This window comes from Polypterus senegalus, chromosome 16 (assembly GCF_016835505.1).
Source record: "Polypterus senegalus isolate Bchr_013 chromosome 16, ASM1683550v1, whole genome shotgun sequence".
NCBI lineage: Eukaryota > Metazoa > Chordata > Cladistia > Polypteriformes > Polypteridae > Polypterus > Polypterus senegalus.
In genome coordinates, this window is record NC_053169.1 from 55,771,184 (window position 1) to 55,795,004 (window position 23,821).

A 23,821-nucleotide genomic window follows, 5' to 3' on the forward strand; every position below is an offset into this window, starting at 1 on the left:
CGCCTGGAAAAAACTTGTTAAGAAGGCAGGCTGTATTGTAGGAGTAAAGTTAGACAGTTTAACATCTGTGGCAGAGCGACGGGCACTAAGCAAACTCCTGTTAATCATGAATAATCCACTGCATCCACTGAACAGGATCATCTCCAGGCAGAGGAGTAGCTTCAGTGACAGACTGAGGAGATCATTCCTCTCCCACATTATGCGACTCTTCAATTCCACCCGGGGGAGTAAATGCTAACATTACTCAAAGTTATTGTCTGTTTTTTTTTTTTTATTTTTTTATAACTAATTAATTTAATATTGTTTCTTTGTATTAGTATACTGCTGCTGGATTATGTGATTTTCCCCTTGGGATTAATAAAGTATCTATCTATCTATCTATCTATCTATCTATCTATCTATCTATCTATCTATCTATCTATCTATCTATCTATCTATCTAAAATAAACACAATTTACATTATAGAAATGTTTCATCCCCACAGTTATTTTTGCTCAATTGGTGTGTTGGTCCGCCAGGTTTAAAATGTAAGGATGTGGACAAGGACCTGGCGGGACTTTTCCTCGTTCTACTGGTTAATTTCATCTCACATACCTCACACTTTTTAAGTTTAAAATGCTTTGTTAACGCATTAGTTTACCTATTACTCATTTACTCGTATGTAACAAGACCTTAACAAAGGCTCATTTGGCTCTTCATAACACTTACAGAGCATCAGTAAGGTATTTGTTCATCTCTGTTATGTGGCCATCTAACAAACCGTCCCTTTGGAGTGATCTAAGGTGGCTTCACTGAGACACATTTCTCTCGATATTTCATATTTAGTGTAAGGCCTGTGACTCCTTTATATTCACAAGTCATTTTACAGCATGTCAATACGCCGCCCTGCACAGACATGAATGACCCATCTACTGATGTTTTAGAAGGGGTCACCTTTGTTAAGGTCTTGTTACATCAATGAGTAATGATTGCATTTTTGCAGAACCTAAAGTGTTACCAATACTTTAATATAACAGTGATTAACCTTACATTTTACAACATCCGTGCTGCAGATTTTTCAGTGGCTGAATCAGTTTGGATTTCAGTATGCTATGTTTAAAGCAACGTTAACACAAGTGATGAAGGCTGATGTCTTCTTGCCAGGTGGCCTTGATGCCTCCTCAAACATGCAGAGAAGCTTCTGTCCTGCACAGATCTGCATTTCAGTTTGTATCTGTTAAAAATGAAGAGAGAGAACATCTTGTTTAGATTGTTCTAATGTTCTAACACAACAACAGCCCACCAAAGCTCACCAGTTCTATCTGCTTCATTCTCCTAAAATAACATCAAGTAGAGTTTTGAAGGTCTCTAAAGTCCTGCTGTCTACCACACTACTTGGACACTTGGTCAGTGGTTCTCCCAAAGAAAAACGCTCCAAATTTACCCTTAACAAGTTTCCAACTGTGTCCCTGTGTTCCTGATGAACTCATTTTAAAGTCACAGTCTCGATCCACTGGACTAATTACCTTCATAATTTTAAACTCTTCATTAATCTTCTTTTATTTTAACTGTAAAGGCTCAGCTCTTTTAATCTTTCTTCATAAGTCGTCCCCTGTTGCCCTGGAATCAGCCTTGTCGCTCTTCTTTGGACCTTTTCTAGTGCTGCTTTTTGTAGTCTAGAGACCAAAGCTGCACACAGGACTCCAGATGAGGCCTCACCAGTGTGTTATAAAGCTTGAGCAGAACCTCCTTGGACTTGTACTCCACAATTCAAGGCGCTATATAACCTGTTGTGTATACTTCCTTGATTTCGAGTGTAAAACTTCACTTTTTTGACGCTGTTGCATGACAGATCCGGTAACCGTGAGTCACTTTCCAGTAGAGGCTGCCCGTGGAGTCTCATATATCCTCCCACATCCCAAAGACCACTTAAGGAAGTAGCTGGAACAAACACAGGAACTGAGCTAGAGACCCCCTTTGTCTTAGATCAGGAGTCCTCAGGTTCAGTCCAAGAGAGCCACCGTGGCTACAGGGTTTTGTTACAGCCCAAATGCTTAATGAGAAGCCATAATTTTCTTAAAGAACATTTGCATACTTAGTTTTTGCTAACTGGCTTGTTAAGAATGCTACCCCTAATTGCTGCTCTCCTCTTTCATAACTACATTGTCTGGTTTTTATTTCCTTCATTTCTTAATGAGCTGCTAAGATGATGAGGTGGTTTCAGGTCACAGAGCAGGTTATTTAGGAGCTGAAATGTAGAGTTAACACACAGCAAAGCACTTCAAAGCAAGATGAGATGTACGACACTTCCTTACCTTAGAGAGTTCGGATACATCGTTTTTCACTCCGTGGACTTGTCCAACCCGATGTCACATCAATAGTTTCGACCACCACACAGTAAAATGTCTTGGATGTCAGTTTAGCAACAAGTATAATCCTGGCACAACCCTCATAAACCTTCTTCTCCTGTCCAACCGAAAAAGATAAAGGTGAACGGTGAAGTGCTATAACACATAAATATCAACACCAGAGTGTGGACACATAGCGTTTGGGACAAAGAAACATTTTTTACACGATGCCCAAGCCATAACACCACCAGCACCATGTTTAACAGATGAGGTGGTCTGCTTTGGATTTTGGACAGTTCCATTTGGTCTCCACACTTTGCTCCTGCTTGCCATCACTCTGATCAGGTTCATCTTTGTCTCGTCTGTCCACAAGACCTTTTCCCAGAATTCTGCAGGCTATCTGAAGTCCTTTTTCGCAAACTGTAATCTGGCCATCCAGCTTTAGTGGTTGAAATCTTGCAGTGTCTCTCTCCTCTGTGTTTCTGTTCATGAAGTTTTCTGGTGATAGTCATCTTTAGCCCCCTAAAGACTGTGTATGATCTGTCAGACAGGTGTTTGGGGCTTTTTCTTGACCATTGTGAGGATTCTTCTTCCATCAGCAGTGGAGGTCTTCCTTGGTCTACCAGTCCCTTTGTGATTCCTGAGCTCACCAGTGTGTTCTTTCTTCTTCATGATATTCCAGACAGTTGATTTCAGTCATCCTAAGGTTTTACTGATGTCTCCAATGATGGTGTTCTTGTTTGTGAGCCTTATAGTGGCTTCTTTGACTTTCATTGGCACAGCTCGTGTCCTCATGTTAAACAATGGCAACTACAGACTCCAAAGGGTAGAAGTAGGCCGAGGCATCATATGGAGCAATGAAACCCACCTGAGGAATTAAATTCCTATGACACCACTTGTCCCAAACATTATGGTGCCCTGAAATGGGGGGACTGTGTAGAAAAAGTGTTGTGTGAATCAAATGTGTGAAAATCCCCTAAAATGAAAGTCTGCACTGTGCACTTTAATCACGGTGTCTGAATTGTTTGATTTGTAATTTTAAACTGGGGAGCAGAGGGGGAAATCAAAGACAAACGAGTCTTCAACCGAAAACATTATGGACACAGCAAAGAACTTCACTTGTATCTACGAGTGAAACGTTGTGATGAAGACGCAGATCTCTACTGTGCATTTCCCATGTGCTGCTAATATTCATTTCTGTAGACTTAGGTTAAGCAGAGCCCACCTAGACCCTCCGCAGAGCCTCTGTATTGGTGCATTTAGCAGCCAAGGTGACCGAGAAACCTACTGGTTAACAGAACACCTTCATAGATGCATTTTTTAAAACAGCTCAGTCTAAATTAAGATTCATTTATTGAGCACAGTGTAGAATGTTTAATTGGCTCACCATTAGCACAACACATGCCCCCATGTAATGCTATCATTTTAGAATGAAATATTATAGGACAAGCTAATATTATGTGGAATGAAATGGAAGAAGAATCATACCATGCTTTGTCCTTCCCAATGGTCCTGCAGTTGCAGCAAAAATCTGCTGAAAAACCCCTGGGGGTCAAAAATCTGCTGGACATTTTACAATGCGAGGCTGTGTGCCACACTTTCATTTCGATTGAGTCATTTGCTTCATTCATTGTGACCACAGGTTGCCCTCCTCTTTCTCTCACACACACACGCACACACACACCATTCCAAAACAGGTCAAATTGTGTTCGGAGAGGCCTAAAACTCAAACGACGAAATTTTGTCCCAATGACAGCATTTTATTCTACAGAAATGGTAACATGTAGGGGAAAGTGACATGGACCATCATTGAGAATAAGGGAGTGTGGCATCACTTTGTGCACTCCACTTCACACTCGGATGAATAAAGATTTCAGTGGTCTACACTTGGGTTGACTGATTCCAGATTACATTTTCACATAGCCTGTTGATGAACACAATAGGGAGCAAGTTGGACCAAAGTGAACACCAAACTTTACAACACCTTTGATTGTATTTGTTTCCTTTAGTTGACTGGACGTTTGTTAAAATGTAATAGGAGAAATATGAACCGTACAGTTTATACACAACCTTGTAAAGAGAGTAATGGACCTCATGATGAGATGATGGCTTGAGTGAAAACCTATTGATCTCAGTGTTCTGACAGCACTTGTGAAAGTCTTTCATGCTGCTGTATGGTTGTAGCAATAATAATAATAATAATAGCAGTAATAGTAGTATATGTGGAAACTGGCATCTAGGACCAATCTGCAACACATGGCCAACTCTGGAGCCATGATCAACAAGTGTAATCCAATAAACCAATATGTGTTTGGCACAGGGGAGAAACATTCATTTAATAAGAGAACACTTACACTTTCATCTGGAAGTTTGTTGTCCAAAATGTACACTCTGTGTTTTAGATTGCGCAGTTTTTGCATGGAGATCCAGGTGCCGTTTCTTCTTCGGTGTGGTGAGTGAGGAGGTCGGACCCGAATCAACAGGGAGCTCTTAGTAGACTCAAGCTTGATCTTTGGAGCAGTCACCACAGCTTCAAAAGAAAGGAAACGGGGAAGTCAACTCGGAATGTTTGAAAGACGCTTAAGCAAGACTTGCATATACAGCACAAATAGTATATGGTGTACACTATGTGGTACTTAATAGGTGTTGTATACGCTATGTACGGAGTATTTTGTATGGTGTCTGTCCGGTGTGTGTAGTGTGTACTATTGTGTACAGTATGTATATAGTAACCAGTACGTGAAGTATAAAGTTGGTTATATGTTGGTTAGACATTCAAGTAAAAATTTCTTTGTGCCCTGAATACATGTCTGTCTGTCTGTTATATAGTGTCTTTTATATCTGTCTGTCTGTCTGTTAAGTTATATAATGCCTTTCATATCTCTCTGCCTGTCTGTCTGTCTGTCTTTTAAGTAATATAGTGCCTTTCATATCTCTGCCTGCCTGTCTGTTATATGGTACCTTTCATATCTGTCTGACAGTCTGTTATATAGTGCCTTTCATAGCTCTCCCTGTCTGTCTGTTATATAGTGCCTTTCATATCTCTCTGCTTGTCTATATGTTATATGGTACCTTTCATATTTGTCTGTCTGTTATATAGTGCCTTTCATATCTATCTGTCTGTCTGTGGTATAGTGCCTTTCTTGTCTGTCTGTCTGTCTGGTTATATTACAAGGATAGATTGATAGTCAATTGAATTTAATTACCTATGTGAGTATATGAAGCCATATTTCAATCCCATTTTGCTATGTCTTGTAGTTACAAGCAGAGCTCACATAGGCTTGTGGTGACTGAAATGGCTTCCATGCACATCAGAGTACAGCTTGGCGATGTGTGGTGTTATTGTTAGTTGTTGGTTGAGGAAAGTCTACAGCTAATTCTAATTTATATTTATTAAACATATTTTTTTTAAAAGAAGGAACTGATGGAGCGTTAAAACCTAAACATCTTAAAACTACTGTTTTTATTATGGCCCTTCACTGTGTTGTGTGGCTCCTCATAGACTCATCACTCGACAAAGAACTGTTTCATTTTGTGATGGTTCTTTGAAGAGGTTCCTAATACGTGGACAAAATATAAATCTTTATTTTATAGATGGCTACCTAGCATTTGACAGATCTAGTAAACCTGAGCTTAGCCTGTTTGAGTCCTTTTAATATCAGGAATCCATTGTCAGTCGGTCATTTTCAAAGCCGCCTCGTCCTGAACAGGGTTGCGGTGATCTGCAGGAGTCTATCTCAGCCATCATAAGGTGCAATGCAGGAACACAACCCTGGACAGGAGGGCGCCAATCCATCACAGCCCATTGTCATTTCACAAATCTTTTACCACCTGCTCGTGGTTACATATGGATCCTGTTACAGTTCTAAAAAAAAGGATCTTTCTGGGAAAGTCATATGCATGGTTTCTTTTGTGAACCAAAAAGGGCTCTCCCATGTACTGTAACTGATCTAAAGAAGAAGTTTGTCAGCTTTATTGTTTAAGAGTGTTTGTTAAAGTCCCTGCTGTGCACACACAATCAGCTGACATGGTGGTGAGCTCCTACCCTTACGTGTGATTCTACTGTCATTTCAGTAACTTGTTTTGGGGACTTGACTTTCCATCAGGAGCGGCCTTTAGGCATGTGAAAGAGGAAAATACACACACTGAAGTAATCTCTCTCAAAATAAATCTGAAGGAGTGAATTCATCAGTAATATACAGTAGGTGGCACTAAATGCGTCTCTGTAAGGCGGATGATTTTCAAAATTCATCAGTGTTTTTGAAATGATAAAAAAAAATGTGTACAGTATACTTTATCTGAGATTTCAGTGAAAACAGACATTTTCCAACCAATTCCCTTGAAGAATAAGTGTACCAAATTTCAATGAAATCAGTCCACTTCAAGCCAAGTTGTTTAATGCAGACACATAAGTTGACAACCACAATAGGTGCTCACCTCTAAAAACACCCCCACACCATTACACCTGGTAATCGGACAATTAACAAGTTAGAAAATGTATGCATGGTGTAACACTTGGGGACTTAGTTAAGAGAGATGAAGGGTGGAGCATTGTATACTTTTTTACTGGCTGCTTCAGACTATAATGGAGAGCAGGCCTGTTGTTTTGACAGGTGACTTCCCTCAACCAGCACCAGAAGTAAGCTGGAGTACAAGCGGCATGAGCCTCCTTCCGGCAGCAGGCAGTCAGACAAATGAAACAAGAAGGTGTTGGAGATGCCCCAAGGATGGAGGTGGAGATGGAGTCCTTACCCGACCAGGATGCCATAATGCATGGATGGACTAAATGGGGGCAATACCCAGTTGGGGTGCTTTATGAATCCCATCCTGCGTAGGATGCCTGAAGATTACAAGAACCAGCAAGAGAGTATGGTAGGGAGCAGTTCATCCGCCACTTTAATATGTGATAGTGTCTCTCGTATTAAGTATCAGTTTGGACATCCACAGGGCTGCATGGGAATTGGAGCAGCCCTGTAGGGATCCCTGGCAGACGATGGAGGGCTTTGCTGGGGGAAGACCTCCCTGGCTTTCTCATAACCCAGAAGTGCTTCCAGGAGAGCGAGAGAAGAAGAAACATGGTGTTTACTTGTTATACAAAATTTATTTTATAATAAGCAACCCTTTTATTTGAACCCGAGACTGTTTGTGAATTTGGGTTTTGGGCTCAGTGGTGCCCCCTATTATACACAGTATACAAAATATAGAAGATGAAGTTATGTCTCTCCAGGTGCATTTGAAACAGAAACCTAATCTGTAATTGAAGTCCCAGAGAATGTTTCTCTGTTGTTAAGATACTCGTAGATGAGTCTGGTAAGTAGCCAGATCGTTTCAATGGGAGATTTTAAAATTTCAAATATTTCACCGAAAATTGAAGTTTCATGCCAAATTTAAATAAAATCAGTCCCCTGTGAGCAGAGCTGTTTCATGGAGATAGACAGAAGTGACAGTGAGAGTAGGTGCTTTTTGCATTATATGCATTTGCATCTAATAAAAATGGAAGTGGGAATTGTGATTTTTGGAAATTCTGGTCAAGCGACTACTCACGCAAAGTCTCCACTTGTGCATGTTCTCAAAGTGTACGTTCATGTTTGCTCCATGACTTGGGTGCTCAGACTATACATAAATGTGACCCAGGCGGACAGTTTTGCCCATTGATTTTTGTTTATATTTAGCAATAAAAAAACAATATGACTGCAGGCATCTCAAAATGGCAAAGAGAAAAATGGCATCTCAAATGGCAGGCATCTCAAAATGTCAAGTTGCTCACACTCTTAAAAATCCAGGTTCGCTAATGGTACTATATGGTTCTTTACCGGATAGTGTGGTTCCTTGTAGCGCCATTGCTAGATGAAACACCATTTCCTTCTGGGAAGGGTTCTTTGCATATGAATGTGTATGTAGAAGACCATATTGAAATCTTTGTATGGTGGGCTACCTAGCAGGACAGTACAAAATTAAGAAAACCTGGACTTAGCCTGTGCCAGAAGAGTCCTTTTATATTCAAGACTTATTGGTATTTCACAGATCTGTTCCCATCTATTCGTGGTTATTTAGTGTATGGACGCTGTTATGGATCTATATAATTAAAGGTTCTTCCTGGAAACTTCACATTGATGGTCTTTACAGAACCAAAAATGGTTCCCTTATGGCACTGCTCTGTAGAACCACTCAGGCCCTTTTATTTTTCAAAGTGTGCTGTGCTCTGAAACTACAAAGAAAAGCTAAAGGACAAGTAGCAGGAATCTTATTGAGACTGGGTATGGCGCGGGTCCCTCTGGTATTTTTCTCCACCCACCATGGCATTGCTATGGTCTTTGAGGGGTAAGGAGTGCTGCTATGCAAGAAGGGGGGATTTGCCAACCTAAAAGGTAAGAGGGAAGGGGCCATGGGATAAATAAGGGAATGTGTTCATCAGGCTGCCATTATTAATCAGCTTTCTCTACTTTCCTTTGTTTCTTTTAGGCATAACTGAACACGGCAATGGCTGGGAAGGTGAGGACAATGCAATGTATTTTACAGAGAAATCTGGAGGTGTGTAATCTTATGTGTTTTACTGTTGTGTGTTTATTTGAGGTTCTTCCAGTAAATGTTTCCTACAATCACTGGCGTAGGGAGCTTGAGGCTGCGGTCCGCCCCAGGCAACAATTTTTAATAAAATTTAATACTAGACTTTTTTGACAATTTTGTTTGATAGAGATTTGGCAAGCTAATGTGTGTCATCAATACCAAAATTACACCATTTTTAATGTTTAAAAACTGTTACAAATACATACAGTATGTTGCAAAGATATATTTTACAAATGCGATTCTTGACCAGTTTGCCGACTTACTCCGACCAAAAGGGACAAACCCTTCAGTCTCATTATTAGTATTTTATTCATCTCTCAATCTCAAGGTGAACTGAACAAAAGAAAGCAGTGCTGCTATTAGAAAAAAGAAAAAGGTGAGGGAAGGAGTATTGAAAAGAATGGAGAGGCATTATTGCAATACCTCAATCATAATTAATAATGTAGTTAAAACTTTCATTTTTTTGTATGATTTGTAATTTAGTATGTTGGGGGGTTTTGGGCAGCAAACTGGGTGACAAACCTCTAGCTAGGCCACTGCCTATAATACTTCTGTCATTGGCTGTTTTGCTGCATGTGTGTTGCTACGTGGTAGTTAGATTTTTGAAATCAAACGAGTAAAATTAATGTGAGAACGGCAACACCCAACATGCAATGCACACTCACTGCACAATGAATCTGAAAAAGTTGAGAGCAATATCAGAAAATCATCTCACGAGACTGCTCACACTACAGGACAGCTGACTGAAATTTCTGTCAGTGACAGACATTCTTCTGATCGTACGACAGCCCCAAACATGAGGTGCAACATCTCAAGTTGCACGTGAAATGACAGCCGATGAAGCTGAAATTCTGACCGACTCAGAAAATCAGTCGATGGAAGAAAATAGGCCTGAAAATCACAGTGTATGCCAGGCTTAAAAGAAAAAAGAGACATGCAGACTTATTACAGAAATGTATGTTTGAAATAGCGCCGGGTGGATTTGGTAAACATCTCATTTTATAACATTAGAGAAGTTTTGACAGGATAAGTGAACATTGGCTACTGGGGGATGCCAGTCTCATGTACTTGGGAAGTCCAACCTGCCTTCTTAATTTTTTCAGCTCTTATCCGCCCTTCTGCTGAGTGAGTTTCGCTCCCCATGCTCCACCACACCCTTCCACCCTGCTTGTTGATGTGGATTGAAAGCATCACAGTACACAATATAGTGAGAAGATTTATTTAATGGAAAGAACTACAGGTCACCTCAGAAGGTTCAAAAACATGGACGGTTCTCCAGTGAGTGGCCCATAAAATTGAGAAAGAGAGAGAGAAGTGGGCTAGCCTTCTGGCTGACAGTTTCCTGGCCGCTGTCTCCAAGAATAAAGAGCTAATGAGCAACCAGGGTGGGAAGAAGTTCCGCAGAAGCCATGATGGTAGTGGCGGCGGCAGCAGTAGCAGCCGCATGAGGAGCAACTCCAAGGGTTAGCAAAGCATCCCATGAAGATCGGTGTGGGGCATCCTGGATCCAAAGATTGGAAAGGCTACACTAGTAGATGATGGTGAATAAGGTCACCACTCATCACCTGGTGTCCTCTGCCAACGTGGGACTGCAAAAGATGAATGAAGAATAGACACACAATGAGGAAACTGGGGGCAAAAGAGTATGCTGTTGCGTGTTCACCCAATTTCAGCTTCCCTGTCTTGTCTTCTAAATCTCAAATGTTTAAGCACTCATTATTTAACCTATTAGTAACCAGTGAGACATAAAGAGTTGGGGTCAAAATCTGTCCTGCTTTAAAGACCTGACCTACTAAAGCTGGGACTTGTCTCCTCATGAGATGGCCCTGTTCTCCCTTGTAGACAACAGCAAAACTTTCATGCTGACTTACTTGTGAAAGCTGGTATGAATCTGGGGCTAACAGCCCAGCCTGATTTCCGTCTGGATATAGCAGCTCGGACACGTGCATAGTACCACTCGCTGCTTTGTGCAGTCTCCTGGCTGAGGTCACAAAAGGTATTCTTGATCCCCCAGCATTCCACTTTGTTGGTCCATCGTTTATCTCCATAGCTGTGAAAACAAGAAAACAAAAGAGTGGTTTTAGGTAGAACGACTGTGCGATTTTGACAGATTACGCTACTTAAAATTCACTCATTAGCCTTGTGATGCCCTAGACGTGCAGCTATGGTCACCTTCCTTTACCCGGGGCATTGATTTTAATGACCTGACGATGGACCAGGGCAAGTGAGACAAACAAGTGAGACTTGCTTTTAAAAAGTGAACCAGAAGGTTAATAAAACCAGGAAAATTTTGAAGTGCATAAAAATCAACGTCCTGCGGTGGGTTGGCACCCTGCCCAGGATTGGTTCCTGCCTTGTGCCCTGTGTTGGCTGGGATTGGCTCCAGCAGACCCCCGTGACCCTGTATTTGGATTCAGCGGGTTAGAAAATGGATGGATGGATGGATAAAAATCAACTAATAGTTCCAAAATCTTGCCATTTACAACCACATCAGTGCCTTAAGGTGTTTCAAAATTAATGAATATAAATGTTAAATCCCTGTTCTCCCACATACCAGATAGATAGATAGATACTTTATTAATCCCAAGGGGAAATCCACATACTCCAGCAGCAGCATACTGATAAAGAACAATATTAAATTAAAGAGTAATAAAAATGAAGGTAAAACGGACAATAACTTTGTATAATGTTAACGTTTACCCCCCCCGGATGGAATTGAAGAGTCGCATAGTGTGAGGGAGGAACGATCTCCTCAGTCTGTCAGTGGAGCAGGACTGCTGTCACTGAAGCTGCTCCTCTGTCTGGAGATGATCCTGTTTAGTGGATGGAGTGGATTCTCCATGATTGACAGGAGTCTGCTCAGCGCCCGTCGCTCTGCCACGGATGTCAAACTGTCCAGCTCTGTACCTACAATAGAGCCTGCCTTCCTCACCAGTTTGTCCAGGTGTGAAGCGTCCCTCTTCTTTATGTTGCCTCCCCAGCACTTCACCGCGTAGAAGAGGGCACTCGCCACAACCGTCTGATAGAACATCTGCAGCATCTTATTGCAGATGTTAAAGGACACCAGTCTTCTAAGGAAGTATAGTCGGCTCTGTCCTTTCTTACACAGAGCATCAGTATTGGCAGTCCAGTCCAGTTTATCATCCAGCTGCTCTCCCATTCTCTCTGGATGATAGATTGGACTGGACTGCCAATACTGATGCTCTGTCCAATTCCTTTCATAGGACCTTCTGCTTGATTTGCCAACGCACCCCGCAGCACAGACCTAAACTCATCCAGTCCCCACAGCTCATGGAGTTGGCACCTCTGCCAGTCACTGAAACACCTTGGGGGCACCTTCCCCGCTCTCACTATGGATCTACACTTGTAGTTGTGGCCTCTTTCCCTTGAACAGCATTCAGCCTAGGGGTGTCCAGCTCTGGTCTTGGTGGGCCACAGTGGCAGCATGTTTTCTTTCTAACCCTTTTCCTAATCAGTGACCATTTTTCACTGCTAATAACTGCTTTTCGGTTCATTTTAATAGCCCTGTTTTTAAGGATTCAGTCCTCTGAATTGATTCTTTTCTTCATGAAATGGTAGACAAACAGAAATGAGATGTTTAAGCAAGCCAAAAGATGACCAGATAAATCAGGGCTTCAAACTCCAACCAGTTTTTAATGAGAAGCCGATTCTTGCTGTTAATTAAAACTTTTATTTAATTCCTTGCCTTGTTGTTGCTCTTATTCTGCCACTGCAGGCATTTCCAAAATTGCTGATTTTCTGTTGTTTTTCAAAGAGCACCATCAATGTTTTGATGACCTGAGTAGATCAGCCTTACTGAGACCTTCACCATTCTTTATTTTCAGATATTTTATGATGGGCACAGGTGAGCTGGTCATGTGGCAGCTCGTTTTGCGTCTCATTATTGTTTGGCTGCTAATTAAAAAAAAATAATAATTAAGGGGTCTCAGTCATACATAGCAAGTCAATTAAAACGAAGGCAAAAGAAGTTAACTGGCAGGAACAACTGGTCACCAATTAAAAAGATGGCTAGAATGAAAACCAACAGTCACCACAGCCCTCCAGGACCAGATTTCAACACCATTGGCCTACACAGACTTCACCAAATACCAGAACCTCTTCTCGGCCATTGACCCTTCTCCCATTAAAGCTGCTCAACAGGGCTGGGTCGGCCTGTCCTACTCCCTCTGTGGAATATTTGGCATAGACAATAATGGTTCAAACGAGCAATCGCTTTCTCTTTCCGTTTTGTTTTTCCTATTTTCACCCCTTGTGTTGACTCATTGGGCTGGCACATGCATTCATAAAACAGGTTACGTTAAAACCCTTAAAACCACTAAATTAAATAATTAAAGCAAGTAACACACACCCCTCCTGGCTCGTTTCACAACAAATACTGAGTTAGTATAAACGGGAGAAGAAAGGCAAGCATGCATAATAACGTTTAGGCTAAAGGCCCTGTCACACTACATGACATTTGTAGTGATTTTCTCCAGCAGACTTCATTTATGCAATTTTAATTGGCTGGGTGGGCTGCTGTAATCTCCAGTGATGTAATGTAGTCCGTATCCTATGACTCAGTGCAGCTCGTTTTGTCATAAATCTTAGGGCCGAGCTTTTTTTCTGACAACCATTGAGTGTTCAGCCAGAAGTACAATGCATGATGTGTAATGTGGAGTGTCTTACATAACATGACAGAATGGAGAAAGAGTGGGAAGAAAAAAAAAAAGGGCGGAGACTCGGGCTGAATCGTTACAGACTGCACAGCATTGGCTCCATCAGGCTAGCACGTTATTGGCTGTCAGTAAAAGGGATGGGCTTGTAATACTTTGGAAATGGGAAAGTGTGCTGGAAGTTCACTATGCAGTCATCTAATTGGACAGACATGCTCAGGTAGAGTCTGACCTCCCTTCCGACTAGAAGTCGTGTACTGTGACATCAGTTTAGGGTGACACTTAACTGAAATGAAAGCAGGTTATTGTGTGGCTGTTAGATGTCATTTAAGCATTTCCTGCTGAATATGAAAATAAAATCTCTAATGAAATGTTTTAGAACAAGACCCTTTTTTCTGGTGCTTTTAGTGAAACAGTTTACACCCCCAATCCCCCAAATCACCCAAATGACTTTAGAAGCAGTAAGTGTTTGGCATTTCCTATCTTGACTTTTTAAAGCACCTTTTACTGTAAATGAAAGCCCAATGTCCACAAAGCACATTTGTTACAATTCTCTTTAAACAATCACTGCACAGGTGGTGTTAGGGCTTGAACCCAGAGCCTTATGATTTTCAGTCCAGCCCACTTTCTTACATTTTATACTGTACAAAATAAATGGTATCTTCTTCCCATTGGCAACCTGGAATCCAATGCAGGATGTTGTTGTAGTTTGTAGAGTGGAAGTCAACATCTTGTGGTCTCATCTCGTCTATCATTTCAGGACAATCTGTTGGAAGCAACCAAATAGGTGAAATTAAACACAGCTTTATTTTAAAATATTACATTAGTGAAGTTTTTAATGACATTCGTGCACCTTCAACTACTATCCATCCACTCATTTCATAAACTTGCTATATCTAGAGTAGGGCTGTGGGAAATTCGCAGCCTAATCTAGGAATAACCCTGGACAGGCGTGAACACACATCAGGGGCCAACCTTGAACCAGTGGCCTTCTTCCATTCACCAAAAATGGCTTAAAGATGCTATATCACTGTATGATCCTGTGTGGGCTAGACAGATAAATAGATAGATGGATGGATGAAAGGCACTATATAATAGATGGATAAAAGGCACTATATGATAGATAGATAAACAGATGACACTATAGGATGGACAGATGGATGAAAGGCACTATATGATAGATAAACTTTACATTACTTTTACAGAGCTGTTCACAAGGTATTTGTTTTACTCATCTTTCACCAACTGCCCCTGGCATACTGGACTGTTTTGGACATTGGCCTTAGTGTTGGTTGTGCTGTGTTCTAATTTATTATTTCTGGTGGGGAGCTGAGGAGGCCCTTGGCATATGCAGTTTTGGTTGTATTGTGTGTTCTTTTTCCATTATTTGATTAATATATTCATTATTATTTATCAGCATGTAAGTGTGTGCAGGCCAGGTCAAAGCTGGGCGTGTCCCTGGGTCCCCACAAATAAAATAAACAAATCATCATCCTTGGACGAGGTAAATCTTATCATCATCACGACCACTACATGTCTGTCAAAGGTCTTCATGATGGGGTGTACTCCAATGGCTGCACAGGAGATTTAGTGAAATCATAAAGTGAGTTTACACACAGTGAAAGGTGCTAGATAGCAGTTCTTGGGAGATGTTTAAGATGCTATAAAACAGGACATGATGCCCTGGGGCTGCTGTGTTCTCCACTCACATGAGCTCCTCTGTTCACGAGCGCTCAATTTCGCTCAATGTGATGGTAGTTGTGATGTTAACGCAGGTCCAGTATGCAGTCAGTTTCTTACTGTATGTCATTGCATCAACAATCTCTGGCAATATGATAAATATAAATATCTGGCACTATGATATTAAAATACATGACACTCCTTTCAGATTAGGCCATTACGCTTCTACCTACATGGCCATCCTTACCGTATCAGGTGAGTTCGTAACCAGCTTATATGTTTACAGCCATTCAAGATTTTTTTTCCTTCAGTAATTGTTTCCAATTACTCCACATCTCCTTTTTTTGTTTTTGCATTTATACATGTCATTAAGTTGTATTTGTCTTTAATTTATTTGGAGATACTGTCATGTCTCATCACTATCATTTGCATCCAACTGAGGTTCTGAATAGTGAAGAACTCATTTTTGTCATTGCGTGTGGTAACAAGTTTGAATAATTTAAAATGATTTTGTACCATTTTTAATGCCATGTTTATTTTTTGTTTAACAGGCCCTACCATTTCTTGTTTTGTTGTCTTGTTAAGGACCCGGCCATGATTGTGTGTGATGTCATCTATGCACCTGTATTAAAGGGTCTCCCCTAAATCCTGACGCAATCTGAGCATTACAGTATGATTGGCGTGTTACAATGCATTTGTATTGAAATAATTTTTTCAATTATTATTATTATCCTGTGCCCTGCGGTGGGCTGGCGCCCTGCCCGGGGTTTGGTTCCTGCCTTGCGCCCTGTGTTGGCTGGGATTGGCTCCAGCAGACCCTCGTGACCCTGTAGTTAGGATGTAGCAGGTTGGATAATGGATGGATTATTATCCTGAAGAACTCAATTCTGACCTTTATTTTTATCTTGAAGGTTCCCTGAATGAGTTGAATAATTTTATCATTCTGTCGCAACATTGTTTTAAACGTTAGTGATATGGGTTGCTCTGGCCCAGAATGTTCCAGGAATGGGTGACATCATCGAGGTGATGCTATAAAGGTTGGCTGATGCATTTCCGGGCTATCCGAGATTAGAATAAAACCAGTGTTGGGGTCCGATTCACTCCTGGTTAACAAACATGCTTTTGGTGGTAAGGTCTTTGATTTTTGATTAGCAGTTTAAAGTTGTTGACAGACCAGTTAGATTTTGGTAGCAATATCAGCTTAACTTGATCTCCTGATCCTTTTCATTTAATAAATGTGATCACACGTGCTTTAAAAATCGAGTTATTTACAGAAATATGGTTTATCCTTACTTCGATCAGAAAAAACAGAATATTAGCCTCTAAGGAAACTTGGACTTCTCTGCAAGTAACCTGGTTATGTGGCCATGCATAGCTTTAACCAGGATGCAGTTAAGGATTTTGTTGTCTGCTTGTGTTCGTTTCACTCTGTTCTGTCTGATCTATATTTCAGTGTCGAGCCTACACCGGGGCTGTGCCTGGAAGCTACACCATCGGCTACGCTGGCATTAGCAGTTGTTGTGGTGTGAAATTTTGCATATAAGTTGATAAATATTTTGTATGTCTTTATTTGTAATTTAGGTAAAGTAATGTAATATTAGTATTTCATTAGTGAGAAGCATTCATGTTTACCCCCCCTAGGACTAAGTCAGGATAGTGAATTTTACAACAGGGTTAAGGGAAGTGCCTCAAACCAGTTTGGCAAGGGATTCTCTGCAGGAGTCTCTTCTCAATCAACCCCCACAGGAAAGCCAGACTGCCTAGCTGGCAAGCTTCACGGGGGCAGGTGTGAAGGTATTCTCTATTGGTCTGAAGTATAGCTGTTTGGAATTGGTTTGTTTCAGAAGACTTTAAGTACCATGATGCCCTATTGGCTCTAGGGGTTGGACAGAAAATCTATAAATTTGCTTGCTTTACCCCTCCCTCATTCTCTGATCAAGTGATGAAAGATCATTTCACACACCATGAACTGAAAGGGACAACACAATGAAGAGCACAGCTCAGCAGCCATATTGAGACAGGCATGTCGCCTGTTCTGAAGAAAGCTGACCAAAAATGAGGACTTAACTAGAGACATTTTAACAAGTCTGTGTGCCGCCTGAAACTACACATCACTATTTATCAGGTTGTATGGTTGCCAATATTCAAATGTACTTTGTATATTGCTATTATTTATTAATTTTATCAATAATACATTGTTTAAATTGTAACTTAACTCCTGCTTGTGTTTAACTGCACCTAATTGCCTGAGGTTATAAATGTAGAAGGGAAGGTTGGGAGAAATGATATGGTACAATACCTTATAAACAGTGGTAACTCTGTGAGATCTGAGGCAATCTGACAAAGGCTACATATTAATCTCTCTATTATAAAATAAAATCTTAGAAAGGAAAACCAGGGCGACGAGACGTGATCTTCTCGGAAGTTCTCAGAAGATATTTAAAAGACCTGCAAAATGAAAGAGTTTGGCCACGGAGCTTCTCACGGGGACCGTAAACATGAGACTTGGTGCCAAGAGATTGTCCCAGAACTGTCTCGAGGGGACGTGGATCATGAGATTCTTGCAAGACACGCCCTACTTACAATCATCATCAAATAAAACAAAACAGTCGTGTAATGGAACGTAGCAAACACAGACCCTGTGCTCTCAGCTCATATAAAGCGTATAAGGACAATACGTTCTAGATGAAACGTCAACGACTAAGCAAAGAAGAAAGAGCAGCATGGAGAAAATAGACTCAAAAGTTTTGCAGAGAAAAAAATGCAGATAAGAGATTATGAAAGCAGTGGAATTCGAAAGGCTCAAAAAAACGATGGCGCGATACACATGCAGAGAAAGGTAAAGAATAGGAAAGCAGTAAAATTTGAAAGTATTGTAGCGTCCCAGCCAGGTTGAAGCCCTTTTTTTTTTTTAAAGTGACTGTTAGGCCCAATTAAGGGAGGGTGGAGTACAACACAGAAGACTGACAGGAGGGTATTGATTGATGCGGTGGGTGGGGGGGTCGAGAACCTGGGGAGGAAGGGTTGGAGAGGGTGCTTGAAAGTTGTGTTTGGGGTTACGGAGTCAGCGATTGTTCAAGTAAAACTTTAGTGAGACATTATTACGTCAGTCTGTTTTTTTACTTCTTCTCTTTTCGAGCCGGACAAGGAGTTCACTGCAGTATCAAAAAAAAAGATAGCAAAGATCGCATTAACACAAACAAAAGGAAATTAATCATCAGGACCAGGTGTAATTGAAAAAATAGCAGGACAAAGCGAGGTCAGAAATAAAAGGCAAACAGTTGAAAACAAAGTAAAACGTCATAAAGAGGTTCAAAACGAGGGGGTGAAACACATGCAGAGCAGGTTAGAGATAATGAAAACAGTGGAATTCAAAAGACACAAAAAAACGTGGATGCGATACACAAACAGAGAAAGTTACAGAATATAAAAGCAGAAAAATTTGAAAGTACCAAAAAAAGATAAAAATCGCATTGCCGCTAAAAAAGAGAAATTATTACTCGTGAAATAACAGAAAGGCAAATAGAGAGTGAATATATGGATATAGGTGATATGTCAGAAGTATGGAAATATTGTAAAGCTTTGAAGTTTAAGTCAGAGACTTGTAGATTGTCTAATTCTTGTTGTCATAAGGGAAAAATAGTGTTTCTACACAATGGGGCGTATCCAAAAGAAGAAAAAGATTTGATGTTTAGGGAAAGTGAAATCCACAAACAGTCAGTCAGTCAGTCAGTCATTACCCAACCTGCTATATCTGAAAACAGGGTCACAGGGGTCAGCTGGAGCCAATCCCAGCCAGCACAGGGTGCAAGTCAGGAACAAACCCCGGGCAGGGCATCAGCCCACCGCAGAAGCGTCTACAATAGTCTTTTCGCCTTTGCATTATTCAATACATAAAACGTAGATTTACGCAATAATGGACCATACGCTATGAGAATCTGTGGTCCCGCAACAGTTAAAGCAACGACTTGTTTCATTTCAAAGAATACACAATTCAGTCAGGTGTATATTTATGATCATGGAGAAGCGATGTAAATTTTAACAGGTGTCAAGAAAGGTAATGTAGTATATATTCCGCGAATAACATTAGACACCAAAGGAGATCTTGATATGCCACTTGTATTAAAATGTTTACAGTTTCCCGTGAAAATGGCTTTTGCTATGAAAATGAACAAATCACAGGGACAAACATTACAAAAAGTCAGATTATTTATTAGAGAAAAACAAACAATATTCACTCACAGGCAGTTATACGTTGTGTTGTCACAATGTATCTCCAAAAACGGAATCAAAATTCAATGTGAGATGGAAGAAAAGGTAATTCCAAATATTGTTTTTACTGAAGCTTTAAAGTAAAAGTGCGAATAATGAAATTGAAACAATTCCAAAGGAGAAAAAAAAAGCTTTTAAAATTGTATATCTGATAAACCAAACACAGAGGTTAGCGAGCAGGGGGCTCCGCCCCCTAGTAATACAAAAGGGGAAAGTAGAGTAAAACATCACTCTACCAAGACAAAATGGCAGTGTTTGTAGCACACAGAAAAGGCCAATGAGCCATTAAGATGTAGGCAATTTTTGCCCTCCAGGACCACTGCTCCTCTTGCTACATATTTTCTTCCGTAGGGAAACATTTTTGTTCCACTTTTCCGAACAGACTCTACAGTAGCTGCGGACCACCAGAGCTCCATTGAGGAGGTTGTTGCTTTATGTTATGCGTCAGTGATAACACCTGGTTATACTATAGTCAAGATTAGGGTTGGGGGAGGGTTATCTGCCTCAAGTTAAGTAGACCACCTCACAAAAACCTGCAATCCAATTGGCTGTCCATTAGAGCTAATGAATAGTGGAGTTGTGGACGACTGCAGCTGGACCCATCCTACTTTTTCATGCATTCGGCGACTTCCAAACCCAGAAGATGAACAGAAATGCGTTTCAGAAAATACGTAGTTACCAAACTGGCCAATCGGAGTTGTAGGATTCGTGCCGATGTGATGCATAGACATATTTTTGAGGAGATTCTTGCCAGGCTACACTGTAGATGTGCTGTAGGCGACGTGGACCACAGTGTGGACTTGACACAGAAGTATAGATCAGACTTCAGGCTGTTTGCGTCTTTACTTTACACAGGTCACATCCTTCTTTGTCAGCAAAATCACTAAATTTGTGTTGATGAGCTGAATGTACAGTGCTAAGAGCTCAGCAGCACAATCTCTGGAGACAGGCTCCATGCTTGTCACCATTAACGGTGAGCACCTTCTCCTGGTTTTGTGTGTGCATGTAAACACTATGACGATCTTCTTCTAAGTCAGCACACCGAGATTGCAGATATATAATAAAGACTTTGCACCTGTTTTCTTTACTTTTTGGATTCTCTGGTTAAAGAACTCCAGGCTATGGTTTTCTAACTTTTATTTTTGCTTTCAATTTGCTTTTGACGTATGTTAAATTGCTTCTCCTAGTTTCGATCTTTGCTTTCCTTTTCATCATGCCCTGACTTCTGACCCCTTTTCCCTTTCCATTTCTTTTTTTTTTTTTTTTTTAATATAACCTGCTCGCAATGCCTGGACACTTTGTGGCCACCTTAATCTGGGTTATTGGTTGGGGTCTGTAAATCCTTTCTAATTCTCTCACATGGAAAAATATGCAGATTAGGATGACAGGGGTCTGTAAATTATTCTGCCATGGCCGGTGACTGAATGATAGCCTGATTACTCCAGCCTTGGTTTTGCTGCTGCCGGATTGGGCCTCATCAGTCAGTAGTCCAAAAAATGCTTGTTTGGAAAAATGAATGAATTGGGAGGCACTGTTTTGAGTTTAATTTGCATAAGGCTACGCCCCTTATTAAAATGCAGTGATCTGAATGTGTGATCACCTAACCTTAGTGCTTTAGCACCAGACAGAGTTGGCCAACTGGCTTTACTTCTGTACAATGAGACGTGTTCAGGTGGGTCCTTGAGACAGCAGTGCTGTTACAAGTCACGTTGTTATGTCAACAGTTGTGGGATGTGGACAGACTAAAATGCAGTTCTTACTTTCACAGTAGCTGGGAGCCTATTCTAGCAACATTCAGTGCGGAGTAGAAACCAAACATGGATGGAATGTTCCATTCACACACTTAAGAGTCACCAGATAACCAAACTGGAACGTGGAAGGAAATCCATTGAAAAAAACGAACCTGTGTACTGGAAGAACATGACGTGGCTATGACTTGAATTCAGTACACTGCAGCTATGAGGCCTTCTCACTAAACTCTGTGCCACTGGACGTCAGGTAATTGAAGGCATTGTTCCTGCCTTGCATCCAGTGCTTGCTGCAACCCTAACCTGGATAAGCAGGTTTCAGAAATGGATGGACTCGCAGATCTTTGAGCGTGTTGTCCACTGCATTATGTAATGTCGTGTCATTTTACAACCCGCTAAATCCAGAACATTGCTGGAGCCTAACCTTATATATCTACTGCATACAGTGACTTCGATATCCATCTACCCATCTAATATAATGCCCTTCCCATCTGTCTGTTATAAATGGATCTACATATCTATGATATAAAGTGCTTTTAATATCCAGTTACATGTCAATAACCCTGAAATGGCATCTTTATGCCTTCCTTACTCATTTTTGTTTTAAATCTGACAGGCTTTGGACCTCAATTTCTGAGGCTGTGGGTTCAAATCCTGCCAATTCACCTGTGCTTCCATTGGGGGAGATAACAAAAAGAAAAGAAATGCAACCAATTAGAGATAAAGGTGCCTGTTGAGAAAGAAATAAAAATGAACCTGCCAGTCCTGTAGGGCTTTATATGTCACTTTTCATGATTTCTTTGTTTTATAGTGCCTTTCATATTAATTTGCATACTTCTCATACAGCTTCTCACGTATCTACTTTATATTGCGTGCTACAAACCCTGCCAATGTCCGTGTAGCCTATGGTGTAGTTTCCAGGCGTAGCTTGACACTGAAATATAGATCAGACATAACAGAGCGCAACTGACACAAGCAGACTACAAAATCCTTAACTGCATCCTGGTTAAAGCTATGCATGGCCACATAACCAGGTTACTTGCAGAGAAGTCCAAGTGTGTTAAATCTATGGTTTCCCTAGAGGCCAATATCCTGTTTTTTCTGATCGAAGTAAGTCGAAATAAACCATATTTCTGTAAATAACCCAATATAGATATCCATTTATTTAAAGTATATACTGTAAATATATCATTTGTATTGTACCTCTAAGTTCAATTCCAATAAATTTTAGCATAGTGTTCTTCACTGAATGCAGGCTCTCCAGATTTTAAAAGCATCAAGTGCATCAATAGTATAAAATATTATTGTATATACTGCCTTTCCCAAGTGTCCATCTTATATAATGCCTTCCATATCTCTGGTATACTGTGCCTTGCACAGCGTGTGCTGTTGGGCAGAGGACTAACCTTACGAAACAAGAACAGGCGTGCCAGTGTACAATTATGCTGTGTTTAATGTCACAATAACACAGTCCAGACCATTTATCTTTTTTAAGTAACAATTTTCATTTGACTAATATTTTATAATAATGCATCTCAAAAGCTCTAATCAGCCTCAAGATAGGCACTGCTGCCCAGTCCCCCTTGTGAACACTTTGTGTTTCTGATCCCCACCACACCTACAGTGCCCACAGAGATCACACACTCCTCAGCATAATTCAGAGTGCAGGCATCTAAAGCTCAGCGCCAACAGCAGCACTTTTCAAATTAGCTGATTTAGCGAATTAGCGAGACTTACCCACACGGTTTGAGCAGTGTACCCCGGCCAGGTGTCCCAGCAGGACGTTCATTATACCATAGAAGGCCTTCATTCTGAAATGCAGACAAAGAGCACCTTAAAATGAAAAGTGCTGTACCCTTTTTATAATTTAACCAAAAAAAAAACCCACCCCTAAATACGTCAATATCCATTAAGAGCAAAAAAAAAAAAAAAATGACAACAGGAGCTGAATGGAAAGAAGAAGTTGTGAGAATCAAATTGAAAAGGAATGAAGTATCTGTGATGACGCGCTTCTGCTACATGCATTCCCTTTCAAGGAAATCGCAATCAGTCATTTGAATTCCACTTGTGTTACTTTTTACTGTAACATTTGGCTGTATTGTGAATCTAAGCCACTGTGACGCAGGTATGAGACGGGTTTATGAAGATCAAATAGTAGTATAACCTGAAAAAATCTTACATAGATAGATAGGTAGAAACTTAATACTGAAGGAAATTGCAGAGATACAGCCACAGACATAAAAAGGCACACATACTCTCACCGGCAACTTTATTAGGTGCTATCACCGTGCTAGTACCATGTTGGACCCCCTTTTTGCCTTCAGAATTGCTGTAATTCATCGTGGTATAGATTAAATAAGGTGCTTCAGGAATTTTGGTCCATATTGACCTAACATCACACAGTAGCTGCAGATTTGTCGGCTGCACATCCATATTGCAAATCTCCTGCTCCACCACACCTCAAAGTTGCTCTATTGGATTGAGAGCTGGTGACTGTGGAGGCCATTTGAGTACAGTGAGCTCACTGTCATATTCAACAAACCAGAGATGATCT

The 23,821-nt window shown here is 40.7% G+C and overlaps 1 protein-coding gene across 1 annotated transcript; it reads right to left on the reverse strand.

Moving 5' to 3' along the window:
* Window positions 1–406: 406 nt before the first annotated feature.
* On the reverse strand, window positions 407–23,106 carry LOC120516930 (interleukin-22 receptor subunit alpha-2-like). Its single transcript, XM_039738951.1, has 6 exons — window positions 23,005–23,106; window positions 14,201–14,333; window positions 10,766–10,944; window positions 4,682–4,857; window positions 2,295–2,445; window positions 407–1,213 (listed from the first exon to the last, which is right to left on the reverse strand). Exons 1-5 carry the CDS (start codon window positions 23,075–23,077, stop codon window positions 2,296–2,298), a joined length of 711 nt encoding a protein of 236 aa, XP_039594885.1. The 5' UTR covers window positions 23,078–23,106; the 3' UTR covers window positions 407–1,213; window position 2,295.
* Window positions 23,107–23,821: the final 715 nt, after the last annotated feature.

Coding starts and splice junctions, on each gene's coding strand:
- LOC120516930 (XM_039738951.1), bottom strand. CDS start 23,077: ATGAAGGCCTTCTATGGTATAATGAACGTCCTGCTGGGACACCTGGCC. Junction 4,858..10,765: donor ATTCATACCAGCTTTCACAA/GTAAGTCAGCAT, acceptor TTTCTTTTGAAG/CTGTGGTGACTGCTCCAAAG. Junction 2,446..4,681: donor ACAAACTTCCAGATGAAAGT/GTAAGTGTTCTC, acceptor TCGGTTGGACAG/GAGAAGAAGGTTTATGAGGG.